This window comes from Danio rerio, chromosome 18, assembly GCF_052040795.2.
Source record: "Danio rerio strain M-AB ecotype USA chromosome 18, GRCz13ab, whole genome shotgun sequence".
Classification (NCBI taxonomy): domain Eukaryota; kingdom Metazoa; phylum Chordata; class Actinopteri; order Cypriniformes; family Danionidae; genus Danio; species Danio rerio.
This window is the reverse complement of record NC_141038.1, coordinates 31,500,001-31,518,120: the sequence shown is the minus strand read 5'-3', so window position 1 is coordinate 31,518,120 and position 18,120 is coordinate 31,500,001. Positions and strand designations below refer to the sequence as shown.

The window sequence follows — 18,120 nt, the reverse complement described above, 5'->3', positions numbered from 1 at the left end:
AATTTGTCCTAAGAAAACCACTTCAACAGGTTTGTGTTGCCTAAAAGTTTATCCAGGCAAAGTGCCTTTTTTGCACTCTTTTGAAGCATACTTACCATAGCAGTCTTTGAACAACCAAATGTGTGCCGTTGCTGACTATGAAGTTCCATGTTGTGGCACCAAACACTGATAAACCACAGCTTTAATTTAACAGCATACTGAAAGAAAGGCTGCTCTTAGATGGTATAAAGTGTATGCACTTTTGCATTCTGAACTGTCTTAATTGTTTTAAAGTACTGTAGATTTAAAGTTTTTTTGTGTGTGATTTCTTTTTTAATGGAAACTGAAAATCTGAAACAATGTGAATCTCTTGTTTGAGCACAGTGCACTACTAGATTAAAATATGGTGACTGTGGAGGTCATTTGAGTTAGTTGAATGCACTGTCAAATTCTAGAAACCAGTCTGAGATTATCCGAATTTTGCAACATGCAAATCATACAGGAATGGACAGGGTTAGCAATAATACTCAAGTACAGTAGGCTGTGGTGTTTAAACAATGCTCTGTTGGCACTAAAGTGTGTCAAGAAAACACAACCCTTAATTTTTTAAATTTTTGTTTTTGACCTTAATTCTTAGACTAGCCCCTATATGGCACCAATAACCAAGTTCAAAGTCACTTAAATGCATGAAGCCACTGTCATTTAATATGGAACCAGATTAGTCTCAAAAGAAATTTATGCAAAAGACACGATGTACACATGCGTAGCCAAATTTACGTGCATAAAACCAAATTCACGTGCGTAAAATATTTATTTCTATTCACAAAAAAATTTCACGTGCACAAAATAAAAATACATTTTCATAAAATACGTTTCAAAACTGCAAAACACCATTTGCAGAGTGTACAAAAAGTTTTGAATGTTTAAAACTTGCGAGTTCATCCTGAATGAGAATGTGCAAATCCACTTTCACACACGACTCCCCCTGGATATGAGTGTGTGTATTTTTGAGACTTTCCTGCCAGAATCAGGACTACTCGTACCTTTCAGCCAATCAGATGAGAGCTGTATTCAATAAAACCAACTCTGCGCTAACTCTGCGATAAAAAGAGTGAGGATATGGTCAAATAAATAAATTAATTTAAAAAAAGTGTGACTGCTGCTTTCTCCGTTCGCCATGCTGGAGAGGAACAGTCTGCACAAAAGAAGCGCACTCTTATACACTCTTATACATTTGCAAATGGTGTTTTGCATTTGTGAAACGTATTTTATGAAAATGTATTTTTATTTTGTGCACGTGAAATTTTTTTGTGAATATAAATAAATATTTTACGCATGTGAATTTGGTTTTATGCACGTGAATTTGGCTATGCATGTGCACATCGTGTCTTTTGTGTGAATTTCTTTTGAGACTAATCTGGTTCCATATTTTAATTGGCTAATTAGATATTTACATAGGAAGCGTTTGACTAACTGTACCTGATAAAGTGGCCAAAATGTTACTTGTGGTTAAGAAGCAGAACCATCTAGTGGTTAACAAAGGAACTAAAACAGAGTTCCTCATGCCTTAAACCCAGACCATATCCCATGGAGACTGTTCTGTCACAGAATAGCTGCAAAGCCAATTGGATGATTTAAGTCATCAAATAAAGCTTGTTTAAATAGTAGGTTGTACCATTTCTAACAAAACTCTACTGACATGCCGTCGAGTGGCATTTTCTGCTTCCTGCACTTACTGTTTGTGATGTACAATGGAGGCCTTGTTAAGAATCACACTCGTCTGTGTTTGTGTCCGAGCTCAAGGTGAGTGAACCAAGCATAAAATTGTTTTAGCATTAAAGACTTAGTTCACCCAAATTTAAAAGGTTGTCATCATTTACTCTTCCTCAAGTGGCTTCAATCCTTTAAGAGATTATTTCGTCTGCTAGACACAAGAGAAGGTATCTTGAACATAGCTGAAATCCTGTAACCATTGACTGCTGTAGTATTTGTTTTCACTAATAAGGAAGTCAGAACTCACAGGTTTTCAACTTTCCACAAAATGTCTTCTTTTGTGTTTAAGGGTTAGATCCACTTTACTGTGAGTACATAGAGAGTAAAGTTTCATTTTGGGGTGAACTATCCATTTAAAACTGCTTGCTTTTCAGTAACACATAACTAATGATACCCTAAATGATTTCACACTTGTTAAATGAGATTTCATAGATAATCAAGTTGATAAATAAGATTATACTCGTGTATGCTTCATGTAAATATATTAAAAATGCTATTCCTTAAAAATAATAATACTCAGACCTGTAAACCTGTTTTTTTGTTTTTAGATTATCATAAATATGGACTGATTGGGGCGAGTGGTGACGCAGATCAGGAAGATTTTATTGTCCAGTTTGATGATGAACAGTTGGCACACGTGGACTTCAAAGAGCAAAAAGATGTTATTACATTACCTGAATTTGCTGATCTAGCTGTGTTTCAGCCATTATATGTGGATGCTAAAAGGGCATAATTCAACGGCAAAGCCTTCCTGGCTGTGCTTAGAGAGGTGTATGCCAGTTCACCTGAAGTACTTGGTAAGACAAAAATAGGGATAAAAATGTGTCACACTTTATGATAAGTTTGCAATACTTACTAACATGAGCTAGGAAAAATACAGCAACTGATTCTTGTTTGTTAATATCAGTTAATGCACCGTGAGTTAACAAGAAGTAACAAAAGCATGTTTATTACCATTAACTATCATTATAAAAGATGAATTAATACTGTTATAAATATTGTTCATCATTTGTTTGTGTTAGTAAATACATTAACTAATACAATCTCATTATAAAGTCTTATCAAAAAATGTTTTAGTAAAATGTTTAAAATGGTGGTTGATCTAATCTTTGCCAGAACCTCCCTTGAGCTCAATTTATCCTAAAAGTGATCCACAATTAAATGTCAAGAACACTCTGATCTGTCAAGTGACTGGATTCTTCCCTCCACCGGTCAGAGTCTTGTGGACCAAGAACAATGTGAATGTGACAGATGGATCAACTATCAGCAGATATTACCCTAACAAAGATGGCACAATGAACGTCTTTTCTTGACTGAGCTTCATTCCTGAGGAAGGAGACATTCATAGCTGTTTAGTGGAGCACAAAGCCCTTCAGCAACCTCAGACCAGAACATGGGGTGAGTGTTTATTCAACATTCACATATAATCACGAATAAAACATGTGAATTTCCCAAATGTTTGTGTGTGTTGTGTGCAGATGTGGAGGTAAAGCAGCCCAGCATTGGTCCATAAGTGTGGAGTTGGTCTTGCTCTCGGGCTACTGGGTTTTGCTACTGGGGTCTTTTTCACCGCAAAAGGAAACAACTGTAACTACTAATTATCCTGAAGCAGACAAAGTGGTGCACATATAAAATGTACATACTGTATAAACTCATGTGGGAAACAGAAAACAATTCTTTATTCATTGTAAAGTGCAAGGGCAAAAGAGGTTTAGAGGTTTCTCTGAGCAATCTACTGGAATCATTGGTCTAGTACCTTAAAAGTGACTAATATTAAAATTCTAAAAGTCTCACATGATGGTATAGGGAAGTTTGTTGACAAATGCAGAACATATTCTGCTGAATGCATATACTGTAAATATAAATGTTGTAAACTGACACATATTTTTCAATCAGACAGTAAATAGATATTATTTTAATATGCAAATATTGCTTTAGTTTGATATTTGATGTATTGTCAGGTGTTTCAGAGAGACATCTTGTTTACCAGAATATACTTAATGCTGTAATTTAAATAAAAAATATTCAAAAGAATGAGCAAGAACCTAACCAGTCAGTCTTCAAATCTATCTTGTTACCTTAGCCTGATTTATAAGCATGCGATAATGCTTTCCAATTTGAGTGGCAGATTTCCATCTTTGTTGTCTTATTGTACAGAAGGACTTATATAGACAGATAAAGGCTACTGTGACCCTGTGTAAGGGTCATTAGCCTTTTCTCACAGCAGCTGGAATAAATAAATGTATCAATATGAATATTGGATTGTATGACAATTAGAAATGATAGACTGTGTAGATAAGTTGCAATTCTACACGTAACGCTAAACGCACTATGAAATGCTGATGTCATTAACAGTAACCAATTGAGAAATATAGCTAATAACATAAAAATACCAATACCAATTTGCATGGTTTGATGTGCTAAGCAATTAATCAGATATTAACACATAACAGAGCGATGTTTAAATGACATATCTGCCATAAATATTGCTTGTTTAGATTACTTTTTGCGAAGAAAATCCTTTTGGGTTATACAGTATTTCCAAGAAAATTAATCTGTTCTTTAAATGTGTACAGTATCCACACAGCTACACATACTCCTTGAAACATCAGACTCATTAGCATTGAAGAGCTTCACCGTAAAGACCATGTCAAGATGATCCTTCTGCTTTTAAAAGCAGGTTTCTAAAAGTAATGGAGACCGAGATACTTGTAGACTGCCGTTTTAAAGAATTGAAATTCACATTTTTGGCACATACAGTCCTTTTTGGGGGGTGAGAGGGTGTCCTGTACACCTATATTTGGAAAAACCCGAATAACCAACCAAATGATCAGCTCATTTACATACAAGTCTATTTGCCAGCAACAACCACAGAACTTTCGCTTCACTGTTGTTCAGCTACGCAGCTGTGAAAAATCTCAGTGTGTTACTTGATCACATGTTGTTTTGTGGGTCAGTCATACTCATAAGCTGGATTTTCCAGTTTGATGAATTGAGATGCCAAACTAGACTGGGATTGGTTTACTGGAACTGCGCACTGTCTCATTCCATCTAAAAAAACCCACTGAATTACAGTGTATGATCTTTCAATACACCTGGCCTTATATCCCAAACATATAAACTTTTAAGTTAATTCTTAAAGTTAAATAAACAAGACTTGTGCTGGGATGATTTCCTGCACATGAGTCAGTTTGTTTTGAGTTAAACTACATTGCTTTCACAAGCACTGACTCGGTTTTACATAGACAATATTATCTTTACTCTGGGATTAACACTCATAATTAATACACAGACTTATTTAAATAGTAACTCAAATCTCTTACAAGGTCGCAGACAGTAGACTTTTATTGGGCACATAGCCCACTCCAGTAAATGAGACATAAAATTTCTGTTCAACGTTACTGAGAATAAAGTTGTTGCTGCAAACACTAAGTATGGTGAAATATTAAAATCAAAATCCTCAAAAGTTACATGAGCAGGTGGAGAAAATAAATCTCAAATTACGAGCAAATATTTTTTTCCCCCAGGCTTGTGTGACCAGTTCTGTAAAACTTTATAACCTGTTTGTTTCACTGTACGTTTCTTGTCATGACTTTAATATTGCATTGTGGATATTAAATGAAATAAAATAAATAGCGATGCCATCCACACAATATAAGTGCTGATCTTTCATTTTCGCTAATGTTGAAATAAACACCCTCATCGACACATCAACACCCTCAGAAACCTTACACAACTTACACCGAGACAAGTGACTTCTGAGTCATAACCGAACAAAATAATAATAATAAATAAATATGCATCCACATCCCAATTTACATCCTGCTTAAGAATTTTACACATCAAAAGTCAACAGAACAGAGATCAAGGTCCTATAATGCAGCTGCATAAATAAACTAAGTTTTGACTAAACAGCTTGACAACTTTTGTAATGGCTACTTTGTGTATTAAATATTATTGTTCAATAAATAATACAGTAAATAATAATTCAATTCAATTCAATTCAGCTTTATTTGTATAGCGCTTTTACAATGTAGATTGTGTCAAAGCAGCTTCACATAAATGGTCATAGTAACTGGAACAGTGTGGTTCAGGTTTTAGTGTTTAAGTTCAGTTTAGTTCAGTTCAGCTCAGTTCAGTGTGATTTAATCATTACTGAGAGATCAAACACTGAAGAGCAAATTCATCGATGCGTAGCTCTACCAATCCTGAACCATGCAAGCCAGTGGCGACAGCGGAGAGGGAAAAAAAACTTCACCTGATGGGAGTGAAGAAAAAAAACCTTGAGAGAACCAGACTCAGTTGGGCACGACCATTTTAATTTCTCCGCTGGCCAAAAGTCTTGTGCAGAGCTTCAGTCGCCGTGGTTTAGGCTGGAAGATGGCCTCAGCGAAGACTCGTCTGTCCCTGGAGCGTCGCTGGAATCAGACTCATGTTCTCCACTCCCCACGACCATCAGCGCAGCAGCAGCTCAGGATATGGCCTGGTCCTGGATATGTAATCCTTGGGATCATCTCGTCGCTGGTCTTGGATCCAATCAGTGACTCCGCATAATCTGAGGACTTTGGGATGAGTATCCCCAGGTGAAAATAGAGAATAAAGAGAATAATTAGCGTAGCTGCTGTTCATATTGTATATAAACAAGATGCAGAAGCCTGTGTGGAACCCGCTAGGTGATGCATTGAGTGTATGCTTTACTAAACAGATAGGTCTTTAATCTAGTTTTGAACTGGGAGAGTGTGTCTGAGCCTCGGACGTTATCAGGAAGGCTATTCCAGAGTGTAGGAGCCATGAAAGAGAAGGCTAGACCTCCTTTACTTGATTTTGCTATTCTAGGTACTACCAGAAGCCCTGAGTTTTGAGATCTTAAAGAGCGAGTTGGATTGTAGCGAGACAGAAGGTTGTATTAATAATATTTAATAGTGTATTTACAACTAAATGATCTGTGTGTTAGTGCTGAAAGATTTTGAATAAGCACCAAATGCGAAATAAACTGATGAAATGTTTTCAAAATTTGAAGTAATGTTTGATTATTTTTAGGATTAACCCTTTAAATGCACCATCATGGTTTCAAGAGGGTCGATAATGTCACAATTTGGGGCCCAAATATGAAAAAAGGATTGACCTGAAAGATAAATGTCATGTCATATTCAGGGTATCACACTCACAATCTTATAATACTCTGCATAACAGAACCTGATTTTAGCAAATGCAAATGTGACGTGGCCTCTCTTGGGCTCATTGAAGACCAGACAAGCTGCAACATTTCGTTCTGGGAGTAGATGAGCATGTCATCTGTGTAGACTATGGCCAACTTGTGAAGTTACTCACAAGACCTCAGCTTATGGGACATTACCATTAAAATGAAACGTTTCAAGCAGAATATGAGGCTTTAAAAAACTCCATCAGCACTGGTAACTATGAAAAACACGACTAAGCACTAATAGTATACTCAACACTTTACACTGACATTTAAAGGATCACCTGACATTAAAGACTGGAGTAAGAACGCTGAAAAAACATCAGATTTTAGCACAGAAGAGGATTTCTTTTCCTAAATTAAAGCAAAACTTCATAATATTGTGTTAATGAATTAATTAGTGTGTGTTGCACTGCTGGAGTAAAGGTTAACCAGTCCACATAGTTCATGCAGCTATAATCTTTATTATCTTTTATAAATAAACTATGTACAATATTTACACGTTGGCTCCAGGTCTCTTGGATGAAGATCTCTCAGCGACGTGGTCTCTTCTGGTCGCCGCGCGTCTCTGGTGGAGATGGGGAGCGGGACCGTTTCCCTCCGGCGTCCCGGACCGAAGATGCCGCACCTGCTGAGGACGAGGAGGGCAAAGGCTCGGTCTGGCAGGAGAAGGACGGCCTCTTTCTCTTCTCAGCAGCATAGGCCTCACTGAACAGATCGAGCGCAAACACACACAAGCAGACATCATGTGAGATTTGGACAAACACTGGAACATGCGGCTATGCCAAGTACAGTTTACTCACGCGTCTATGATGGGAATGACGTATCTGCCACTGCCGTCTATCATGACTCCCTTTCGGTCTGGGTCATCAACCTCCAACAGGAAGCTGCGGGGAAGCTGCGGGGAACACATCCTGTGCTCTTCCGGATGAGCTTGTGCGAAGCAGAGCCGCTGCCCTGTGAATTGAGGAGTGACAGTCAAACTCTGAGCAAACAATCTGACTGATGAGGACAAGAGCTCAAGTTCACAGCAACCGTGAGCTTGGAAAACCCAGTTACCACATTAGTGGGGCAGTGCCTAATGTGGTGTCCCGGGATCCCAAGTAGCTTCATGGCCTCACTAGTGAATATCAGAACCATGAGAATCAGTTCAGACATTTCTCACAAAGCAAACCTGTCAGTGTCTGAACGCTCACCTGCTGGAGTAGTAGCACAGGCTGGACTGGTACATCACCGCTTTCAGCTTGTCCTCCTCTGACGCCTTTGCCTCAGCCAGATTCTCAGTCTGTTTCACAAGCATTTGCAACATTTGAATCTTTTTCACCCTCAACCCTTCAAACACCCTCAAATCTCACTAAGAAGCTGAGTGTGTGTGTGTGTGTGTGTGTGTGTGTGTGTATTGTGTGCTTTACATTGCGTTTTGCTATTCTGCTATTCATTTGTTCAATACCTTCAACAACTGCTCCAGTGAGAGGAGTGAAGGTTCACCTCTTGGTAAAGATTCAACCCATCGTCCAGCTTGATGTCTGCAAAACAAAGGAGCTTGTGTGACTAAAACACCAGGGACAGACCAGGAGTCTTCATATATTATCTAACAGGGGACGCTTGTGCTCATTTCACAGCACTTACCCAACAAATCTTCTATTTGAGGACTTCAGTCCCGCCGCAGGGATCCGTCTGATGATAACCGACATGTTTTTAGGGGTTGAGAGCATCATCTGTGTATTCTGACAGCAAAATAAAATCAGAATCAGCAAATAATTGCCATTAGCCTTTTAAAACAGTCAAAACATCACTACATGTCAGCATCAGCACCACCTTACAGCTTCCAGAAGTGTCTGATATAACGCAGCTAATGTTAGTGTGGAACAGTTGAAGTGTCTTTTCCTCAACTCACCTTCATCAGATTGGGCGTTGCTGATCTTCAGCTGGCAGAACTTCAGCCTCTTGCTCCTCATGATCTGCCGCTTCAGCTCTCCCGCGGTGATGTTGAGGCCTTCAAACTGGAGCGAGTCGTAGGTGAGTCGACTCTGGAACCTGTAGTGAACACAAGACATACTGAACACAAACACAAAGCACAGCGTAATAAAAAGGGTCAAACCTGAATGATGGGAACAGCAGGCGATCAATCGACGTATCCAACGATCAATAATGTCGATAATCCGGAAAAATTGTCACGAAGGACGCAGAGATCAGATGCCAATCGACACAGCGAGATTCAAACAAGTGTGCCGCAAGCCTACATTTGAGTGAAGGTTTCGGCCGTTAGATCGCCCCCTGGGGGCTGGCTGCAGTACAAGTCATAAAGCCCGCCTCCTCCGTGTTAATGAAGGAGACTTGAGCCCAAATAAAAAAAAAATATTACACTTGCAATAAAATGTCCCGAAAGATAGTTCTGGTCGATTAAGGCACTGGTTATTGTGCTGAAATAGGTGCAGATCTTCATTTTTGTAAACAGTTTGTTTTTAGCAGTAATTTAATGCTGGGCGTGTCATCGTGATTGACAGCTGTGATTGACAGTTTCTCAAAGCGCGGCGTCTGAGCTTCGGCAGGAGACTGAAGTAGACTGAAATGTTATTATTCGATTTCTGTGTTATTTTACCATGACAAAATGAGTTCAGCAGTAAACTATAGTTTCTGACATACATGATCCTGGTGGAACACTGTTTATTCGCTAAGTTCAGGGCTTTTTTCGGGTTTATTAGTTTGCTGATACACGCCTAGCCACCCAGATAGCAAAACACAGTTCCGGCTAGATTCTCGCCTGCCGGAGACTTATCTCTTAGAGCTCAGACTGACTAATGTTACCTCTGCTGGACCTACTCCGGATGCCTGGACTCAATTCCAACTACCCAATTCCAGCCCGAGTCGATCGAGCCAGATGCGGCGGCCGAGCGAGCCGGCGCTGCTGCATGCGAGCCGGAATCAGCCCGCGACGCCGCGAGTAAGTTATGCGCTGCGGCCTGGAGCTGGCGCGATTGAATATATAAAACCCTCATATTTGTTAACATTATTACATCCATTTGTGTTGATATGACAGCAAACGCATGCTGAGAAGTTCGGGGGGCGTAGTTGATTTTACATAAAGCGTTTGATTGGAAGCTCGACTCTGCTCATTTTCGCGGCTCCTCCTCTGGCTCCATCAGACAATCCTTCTGCGCATGTCTGGCTCCAATTTCAGCAGTCTTTTGCGACAGTTTGTGCCCGTCAAGCAGGCGTTTTGCCCTCAAGGCGTTCAATGGGAAAAAGGGCTGTCGTGTCATCCATATTTTTTACAGTCAATGGATTCAAACAACACCCACAGAACCGTTGTCATGGATGCTGATGATGAACACGTGACGCATGCGCTGAATAACTTCCGGCAATATTATTATAATTAATAATTTTATTGATAGTAGTGGTAGTAAAATCATTGCGATAATTATAATACAATAAACAGCAGAACAGTTGGTCATCTCTGAATAATACACTGCGACGTTTCCCCACACGAACGATTCAGGCCTTCGCAAAGAAGACTCGGGTGAGTCGATGATTCAGTGATTGATTCAACTGTCCGTTTATCCTATTCGCTTCTTTGGCTGAATAAATCGCTCAATGCTTTACTCAAATAAAGCGGCCTCTTGCTGCCACCTATTGGGGGTTTGCTTTTTTTTGTTTTTAAAAGTACTTTGACACTTTTTAAAGGCACCTTTAAGTTCATTTTTGCACAAAAGCTCGTCTCTGTGCGTTCAAAATGGTTTGAAATTTCCTTAGCACATGGTTTTCTTGATGCATTTTAAATTTTCAATGTTAATCCACTCGTACTTGCATTTGATCTTTATTATGCCTTAAAATCAAAACTATACTAAAGATGTCTTATCCAAATTCGAATTTTTATTCAAAACGTTATGACAGAGCCATATTACTTTACAGTAGCCCATGGATATATATATATATATATATATATATATATATATATATATATATATATATATATATATATATATATATGTATGTATATATATATATATATATATATATATATATATATATATATATATATATATATATATATATATATATATGAAGCATAAATACTATGTAATCTTGCTAAAGGGTTGCATGAGAAATGTCATCATCGTGACAGCTTGACTTTTTTTGTCGCTGCCTTTAGTTGTGGTGAAATGAGATGCATCATGTCGTTTATCTGTTTGTGCAGTCTGTACCTTTATTTCTGAATCGTCTGGCATCGTACTTGAAGCCAAGTCATTTATCCGAAGGCATAGTTGTCTTAGAACGAGTAGTTTGCTGATCAAATTCCACATTTTGATGAGGCAAAACACATCTTGGATGTTTTAATTAATATTTTAGGTGAAAAACAAAATAATGAGATTTTTGTAAAATCTAAAGTTAACCAAGTCCAGCCCGGCATCTTGTCCTGCCTCTCAGTTCTCTTAAGCCTTGGGCCGGCCCTGTGAAGTGGCCTCTTTTGGGCTCATCATTGAAGACCGGACGAGCTGCAACATTTGGTTCTCCCAAGTTCTGGGAGTAGATGAGCATGTCATCGGTCTAGACTATGGTCAACTTGTGAAGTTACTCATACACATCAGCTTATGGCATATTACCATTAAAATAAAACTTTTCCAGCAGAATATGACGCTCTAAAAAAACTCCATCAGCACTGGTAACTATGAAAAACACGACTGAACACTAACGGTATACTCAACAATTTACACTGACATTTGAAGGATCACCTGACATTAAAGACTGAAGTAAGAACGCTGGAGGAACATCAAATTTTAACACAGAAGAGGTTTTTTTTTCTCCAAAATTAAAGCAATATTTCTTAATCTTGTTTTTTTTACTGTACAGTTGCCCCAGGTTTGGATCAGGTGTGATGCCTGCTCATCTGACCTTTGACCTCGGCACTCAACTGCTGCCAGTTTTCTTTCAATGCCATGAGATTTCTGAATTCTACATGCAGGAACCGATGCATTCTTTTTTTCTTTTTTAAAAAAAAAAAACAGATATGGCAGACACGGCCAAACATTGAAACTTTGGAGGACGTTGAGGGAAAAAAGCACCATATCATCAAGGGGAATAAAAGGTTTGATCAAAGCGTGCATTTACACACGTTCATTTAAATATGGACAAAACCAAGTTCACACAAGTCACCTCTCGATGCATCCTTGGCCAAAGGGGCAGAGCAAGTACACATCCAGGAATTTCATCTGTACTTGGCAAGATGTGAACTTTGAATTGGAACAGTACTTTGGCGACGGTTGATGACGTTTCACGAGGACACTAGTACAGACAAGAACGCATATTGAGAAACAGCCCAAATGTACTCTTTGCCCACGTGCAATGCCAACCCAGCACTGACCACACAAATCAAATGTGTTATAACGTTACCTTTTTATCTTAATGAAGCATCTATTCTTAAACAAACGCTCGATTTTCGTTTTTTTTTTTTTTTTTTAAGAAAGATTAAGAACTGCTCCATTAAAGATTGAAAGTTCTGGCTGCAGACTTGATATTGTATTTACTGGACCAGAGATTTTTCAAACTTTTTTTTTTTTTCCAAGCCCAGGGACGTTAGTTAATAAAAATATTGATAATAATAATTTAATTAAAAAATTAAAACAAAACATTTTAAATGATTATGAAAATATAAATAACCAGAAAACACATTTAGTTTAAAAAACAGATTAAGATTTACATGTTTAATATTTTATTTAAACAAGTTTAAAGTAACCTGGATCAAGAAGATAGATAGATATCAAAATAGAAGAAATGAACTGATTGAAAAAAGAACTAAAAATGTCTCTTCATTCCCACTAAAATAAATAATTAAAAGTAAAATATACTTGCTATTACTTTTGTTGGCCTTTCCCCTGTCTCCCAGGTTCAATGATCGGTCAAAGGCTTCAACTGAGTTTATCCATTTGATTCATTAAGTTAATTTAAAGCTTACAGAGCGATCTGGGCTGCAGAATAAACTTTACAGTATGAGGTTTACATGTGGGCATTCCACAACACTCTCTAACCCTCACAGCCAAGTATATATCGCCGATTTATCTTCGGCCCGAGTAAGAAAGATCTTCCATCCAGATCAGTTCAAACATCTAACTAATAAAACTATTATATATTTAATCTCAATACACAAGGTTATAGACAACTAAAATATAAATGTACAAAAATAACTATTAGTAAAGAGGAAAAATAATATAAATAAAAATAGCTTAGCAAGGTATGGTTACCATGACTTAACCACAGTAACTCTTGTTTCTCATGATTTATATTTGTATTTATGTTATGAGTGAGTAAAACGTAATATTTATTTGTTCTGCAAGCTATAATGATAGCACTTCATATATTTAACATAAATGTTTTTTTGTTTTTGGAGCAAACATTTCAAGTTTGTCAAAATAATAAAAAGATGCCATATTTTCAGACATGCATATCACAATACCAATTTTTTAACAAAAAAAAAAGGAGGAATATTGGGTGGAATTACCCTGATTTTTAATAGCAACATTGACATATTTGTTATTTTATTTCATCTGTATTTTATATGTATTTGATCAATAGGTAAGCCAACACGAAATTCGAGTGCTCAAAAATCTGCAGATTTTATAGCCCATTGAGTCAATTTATTTACTTATGGAATTTAAAGAAAGTTTCCATGGATATATTATATGAACGATTGCTTTGTTTACCAAACAAGTGGATCTAATTGAATTGGCAAAAAAAAAATGTTATGCTGTTTGCAAATGTTTGCTAGTAGTAAAGTTTTGGGAAACACTAGTGTTAAAATATAAAATAAATAAAAAATCTGTAAAATGTGTTTATGACAGTACTTCTGCATAACATCCATCAACAGGAAATCAAAGCCTTTCTCACATCTGTTTGTTGTATTTTGATTTTCACTCCCATGTCCACACTCATATCTTGACTTGCACTCTGTCAGGCCACAAGATGTCACTGTTGACTTAATAATTTGCCCCTAGCCACACTTGTAGTATAGTAGAAAAATAGCAACGTAGAAAGGTAGAAAAGAAGAAAATATTGGGAAAAAATTATTTGTTGATAAAAAAAAACATTTACTTGTACAAACAGTTTTAAAATGTGTAAAAATCTTTTTTTGAGCACAAAATAAAAAATGTTCTTGGAGCTTTGATTACACATGGAACATTCTGACAATAGTTTTTTGTCTTTTTGCTGGACTTTGAACATCTCAGGAACAATTACTGTCTATGGAGGATGAAGGAACTCTCAGATTTCAATTTGTGTTCATAAGTTGTTTTTTCAATTTGTGTCAAGTTTTAAAGGGGTTGAAATGACAGAGGGTCAGAATTTAATAACAGAATCTTCTTTTTTGTGGTGAGCATTTAATCATTTAAATACCATGATATGAATATACTTGCTGACATCATCTCCAGAAACTCCTAAAATATGAATATCCTAACAATAAAACAATCAAACTGTTTAAATGACGTAAGATTTTTTAAAGGTTCCCAAATGTTGTCTCATGTGCTTCATTACAATAGATTTGGGGTTTAATTAAAAGACAAAAAGCAGTACACTGCAACTGAGAAAATATATTTACACCAGACAACCAAACGTGCAGTGGGTATAGATGTTTTTAGGGTAAAACTGATCAAGGAGACAATTTAAGAACATTTTATAATCCAAATGTCTAAATTCTGCACTGTGCCTTTGGCCAACAGCAGATATATAGCTAAAGTTGGAACTAACTAGAAGCCAGCTGATTGACCTGTATTACTGTGGTATTCGGTTCCAGAAACAGTCAACTTTGAGTTCACGACAATGAACACATACACATATACTCAAACACAAGTAAACCTATGCAAACACTTGAAGTGTTGGATTTTAAGAAAACATCTTACATTGGACAAACATACGTGCTGTTTACATGCACTTTCTAGTGTACCTTTTACCCCATATGCGGCCTGGTCAGCTTCTCTTCTTATTTCCTTGCACCAGTGTCTCATTACCAACATCTTAGAGTCAAGGTTAAACGTAAGCCGAGAGGTTTGCTTTTGATTATACTACACTTATCTTTGCATTATTATTGTCCATTCATATCACATTACTGGTGCAAAACATTGCTGCCTTAGAGAACAGGGAAAGATTGTACATCACAAGCTTTCTGGTGGTACCACTGCCCGCACATTAACGACACAATCATACAGTAGACAGGAATAACCTGAGGCTCGAGGTGAGTAGAAATTGAACACAAACACTTGACAACGGATGCTGGAAAGAAAGCGAACTTGGTGTTCTGTGGCTATTAGATCATGCCAAACCTAACACTATACTTAAAAGGATAACTTGCCTGAAAATTGCATCATTCATTTTCCTTCCAATTTTTCCCAAACCTGTTTGAGTTTCTTCTTCTGTTAAACAGATATTTTGAAGATTCCGGATTACAAAATAGCATTTATGATTAAAAAGTACAGCATTAAAGAAAAAAATTTAACAGAGAATCCTGTCATGCAGTACTTATTGCATGTTTGCATTTTGTGTGACTTCAGGCCAATTAAAAGTGTACAAAACATTCATAATGGGCTCTCAAGTGCATAGATATTTAATCTATATAATTACACGATGAGGCAATTAACCTAATTATGCACAATTTAACCATGCACAATATGCACAGTGTGGTCACACTTTAGAATAAGATTTTTTTTAGTTGATGTATTCACCAACATGAACTAACTATGAACGATACTTCTAGCATTTATTAATCATTGTTCAACATTTCTTTATACATTATTAACATTCAACTTCATGCTTGTTAATGCTAGTAATATCAATAACAATGAACAACTGTGTTTTCATTAACATGAACAAATACTGTAGCAAATGTGTTTAGTTGTGTTTCTGTTAGTAAATGCATTAACTAATACAACCATATTCTAAAGGGTAACTAAAATGTATTCTTTACTGTGTTAAATGAGAAAATTATCATTACAAAATTAAGTTTTAGAAAGAACTGTTTATATATATATTTTTTTCATTTTAAAATGTTTATTTAAAATCAAGCAATAATGACACTTTAAAAATAATCCATGCTGCATTTATGTGGTTAATTGTAAAAAAAGGTTATCCTTGCTGGTTCATAGATCATTCCAGCTGTTTCAGATAACTCAGGCTGCTCAATACATGATCATGTCCATCTCCTTTAACTGATCATTCTCTGCAGTACAAGCGTCATCAGGCTCTTGGTGCTGATGCTTGGCTGGAAACACCAGGGCCTTTGTCTGTGATAACAAAAGAATTCCTTCCTCTCCGAGTGATAGCAGACAGCAGTGGAGTGACTGGACCTTCAGCCATACCTGCAGAAAGAAAAGAAACACTTTAAAGGCTACTTTAATTTATGGTCTAGTGTATGACAGAAGGGAACAGATATGATGTGTAAAGTACTGTTGCAGTCAAGACCTATGTCAATAGATTATGAGACCAAGTCAAGATCAAGTTCCCCTGAGAGATCCACATTTACTGCGTGAGAAATGGCTTGCTAACATATCAAAACACTAGGATAGTTCACCCAAAAAATACAATTTCCTCACATGAACTAATAAATAAATAACTGTGATTGACCATGAAGGTCATCGGTTCACCACTCTTCATCGCTGCTAATCCAGGGACACTGGAGCTTTTCAAAGTAGCATTGGTGAAATCAGCTGGTCTGTCAATGAGCTGACTTATGACGTAGGCCCACACGGAATCTGCGCGCGCAGAATTCCGCAGATTTTCCGCAGAATTCCGCAGATTTCTGCAGATATTTAGCCCATCATTAATTCTGTTTATTTACTTGAGTAAATGTGTAAATCTGAATTTATTCAGTTTTTATTCAGTAATTTATTACTTTTTATTTCATATATATAGGTGTAAGTTATGATACTCCGCTGGACACTCCCAAAATAATTCCGCAGATTTTTACCAAAATTCTCCGCAGAAACAGCAAAAAACGTCCACAGATTCAGTCTGGCCCTGCTTATGAGCGATCCGCTAATGGATCAGAACCCACTGAACAGCGGTAAAGAGTGTTGAACTGAACTTTACAGCTAATCACAGACATTTCTGTTGAACACAATGGCCAATAAGCAGTGTTTAAAAATGTGCTTAAATGTTTGCGAGAAATGATCGTGTTTAAAATCTCAGTACCGATTGGTACCCGAAGTTGATACTTTTGACAACACTAGCTCACAAGCAGCTTTTTGGATCTAGACATGAGCTGACAACACAGTTGTTTTTATCAGTGCTAGCTATAGCTGGCTTGGTGTTCACGGCACTAAAAGAACACTCACCTGAGGCGACACAGTTGCGTAAGGACTCTAGCAGACTGCTGCTGGAGAACCTGACTACTCCTCTGAAGAACTCCTCTCTGTCACTGACCGTTAGGTTGCCATTTCCTCTGTACCTCGTCTCAAGCTGAGGGAAAAAGGAGGATCCATATAAATCCAAGGATTTAGCTTTTAATGAACATCTATATCACAATGTTGATCTCATTTGCAGTCATAATACAGCAAATATTTGGACTAGCAAAAGAAAGAGTAAGAAAACCACAGAATCAATAACAACCAATTTTAAAGCACTGAGGAGCATTTCAGTGAGCTGTATGTAGTGTTACATAGACACAGGAAAAACGAAGACCTATTTTTTAGGGCCTAAATATTTTAATTTTCAATGTTTTAAGACCTCGGGCAACCCTGATTTATGACAATTAAAAAGCTTGTTTAGATCCGTGTGTGATTGACTCAAATTAAACAAGGCATTTCATGAAACAAACAACAATATAATAATCAGAGGTTGACATACTTTATATACTGCTGTTTCTAACTTTGGGGTAGGTCCATGTCCAAATGCCTCACATGCCATCTGATGTCTCATCTCTTCATAGTCACTGTGTTCCTTTCCAATACAGGGATCTGTAAAAAGACAAAAAATGCATACACATTTATAATTTAGATAAAAAGGATTCAATAGTGTAACATGAAACTGCAAATAATTCAAATTATGTTTGCTACTCAAAATGAACACAATTAAATATACAAAAGGAAAATAAGAGAATGACTGAATACTGTTCACTGCATTGACAGTATAGTCCCTTATTAATGGTCCTACTAATGTAATTTTTCAAACATCCAAAAGTTTAGTTT

At 37.1% G+C, this 18,120-nt stretch overlaps 2 protein-coding genes and 1 pseudogene across 5 annotated transcripts in view; 1 reads left to right on the top strand and 2 right to left on the bottom strand.

Moving 5' to 3' along the window:
- Nucleotides 1–323: 323 nt before the first annotated feature.
- On the top strand, nucleotides 324–3,801 carry mhc2dbap (major histocompatibility complex class II DGA gene, pseudogene; annotated as a pseudogene). Its single transcript, XR_015515026.1, has 5 exons — nucleotides 324–1,782; nucleotides 2,301–2,549; nucleotides 2,869–3,150; nucleotides 3,231–3,311; nucleotides 3,541–3,801. The product of XR_015515026.1 is annotated as a major histocompatibility complex class II DGA gene, pseudogene (transcript).
- Nucleotides 3,802–5,744: 1,943 nt separating this feature from the next.
- On the bottom strand, nucleotides 5,745–10,865 carry LOC108180010 (E3 ubiquitin-protein ligase RBBP6-like). Of its 2 annotated transcripts, XM_087293245.1 has the most exons (6): nucleotides 8,850–10,865; nucleotides 8,582–8,679; nucleotides 8,403–8,478; nucleotides 8,149–8,237; nucleotides 7,756–7,909; nucleotides 5,745–7,660 (listed from the first exon to the last, which is right to left on the bottom strand). In XM_087293245.1, the coding sequence occupies exons 1-5, from the start codon at nucleotides 8,853–8,855 to the stop codon at nucleotides 7,822–7,824; spliced, it is 357 nt and encodes a 118-aa protein (XP_087149371.1). In that variant the 5' UTR covers nucleotides 8,856–10,865; the 3' UTR covers nucleotides 5,745–7,660; nucleotides 7,756–7,821. The 2 variants fall into 2 exon arrangements, with proteins under 2 accessions (XP_087149371.1, XP_087149370.1); XM_087293244.1 differs by lacking the exons at nucleotides 5,745–7,660; nucleotides 7,756–7,909 and adding an exon at nucleotides 7,916–8,072 and having other exon boundaries at nucleotides 8,850–9,178.
- Nucleotides 10,866–15,681: 4,816 nt separating this feature from the next.
- The window catches only part of cenpn (centromere protein N), a 7,097-nt gene continuing 4,658 nt past the window's right edge, over nucleotides 15,682–18,120 (bottom strand). The window contains exons 8-10 of one of the 2 annotated variants that reach the window (NM_001002341.1): nucleotides 17,780–17,889; nucleotides 17,269–17,392; nucleotides 15,682–16,293 (exon numbers count right to left, since the gene is read on the bottom strand). In NM_001002341.1, the coding sequence (NP_001002341.1) occupies nucleotides 16,172–16,293; nucleotides 17,269–17,392; nucleotides 17,780–17,889 (356 nt within the window). In that variant the 3' untranslated portion in view covers nucleotides 15,682–16,171. The remainder of the gene's footprint in view (nucleotides 16,294–17,268; nucleotides 17,393–17,779; nucleotides 17,890–18,120) is intronic. The other variant, XM_087291663.1, reaches the window with a different exon arrangement.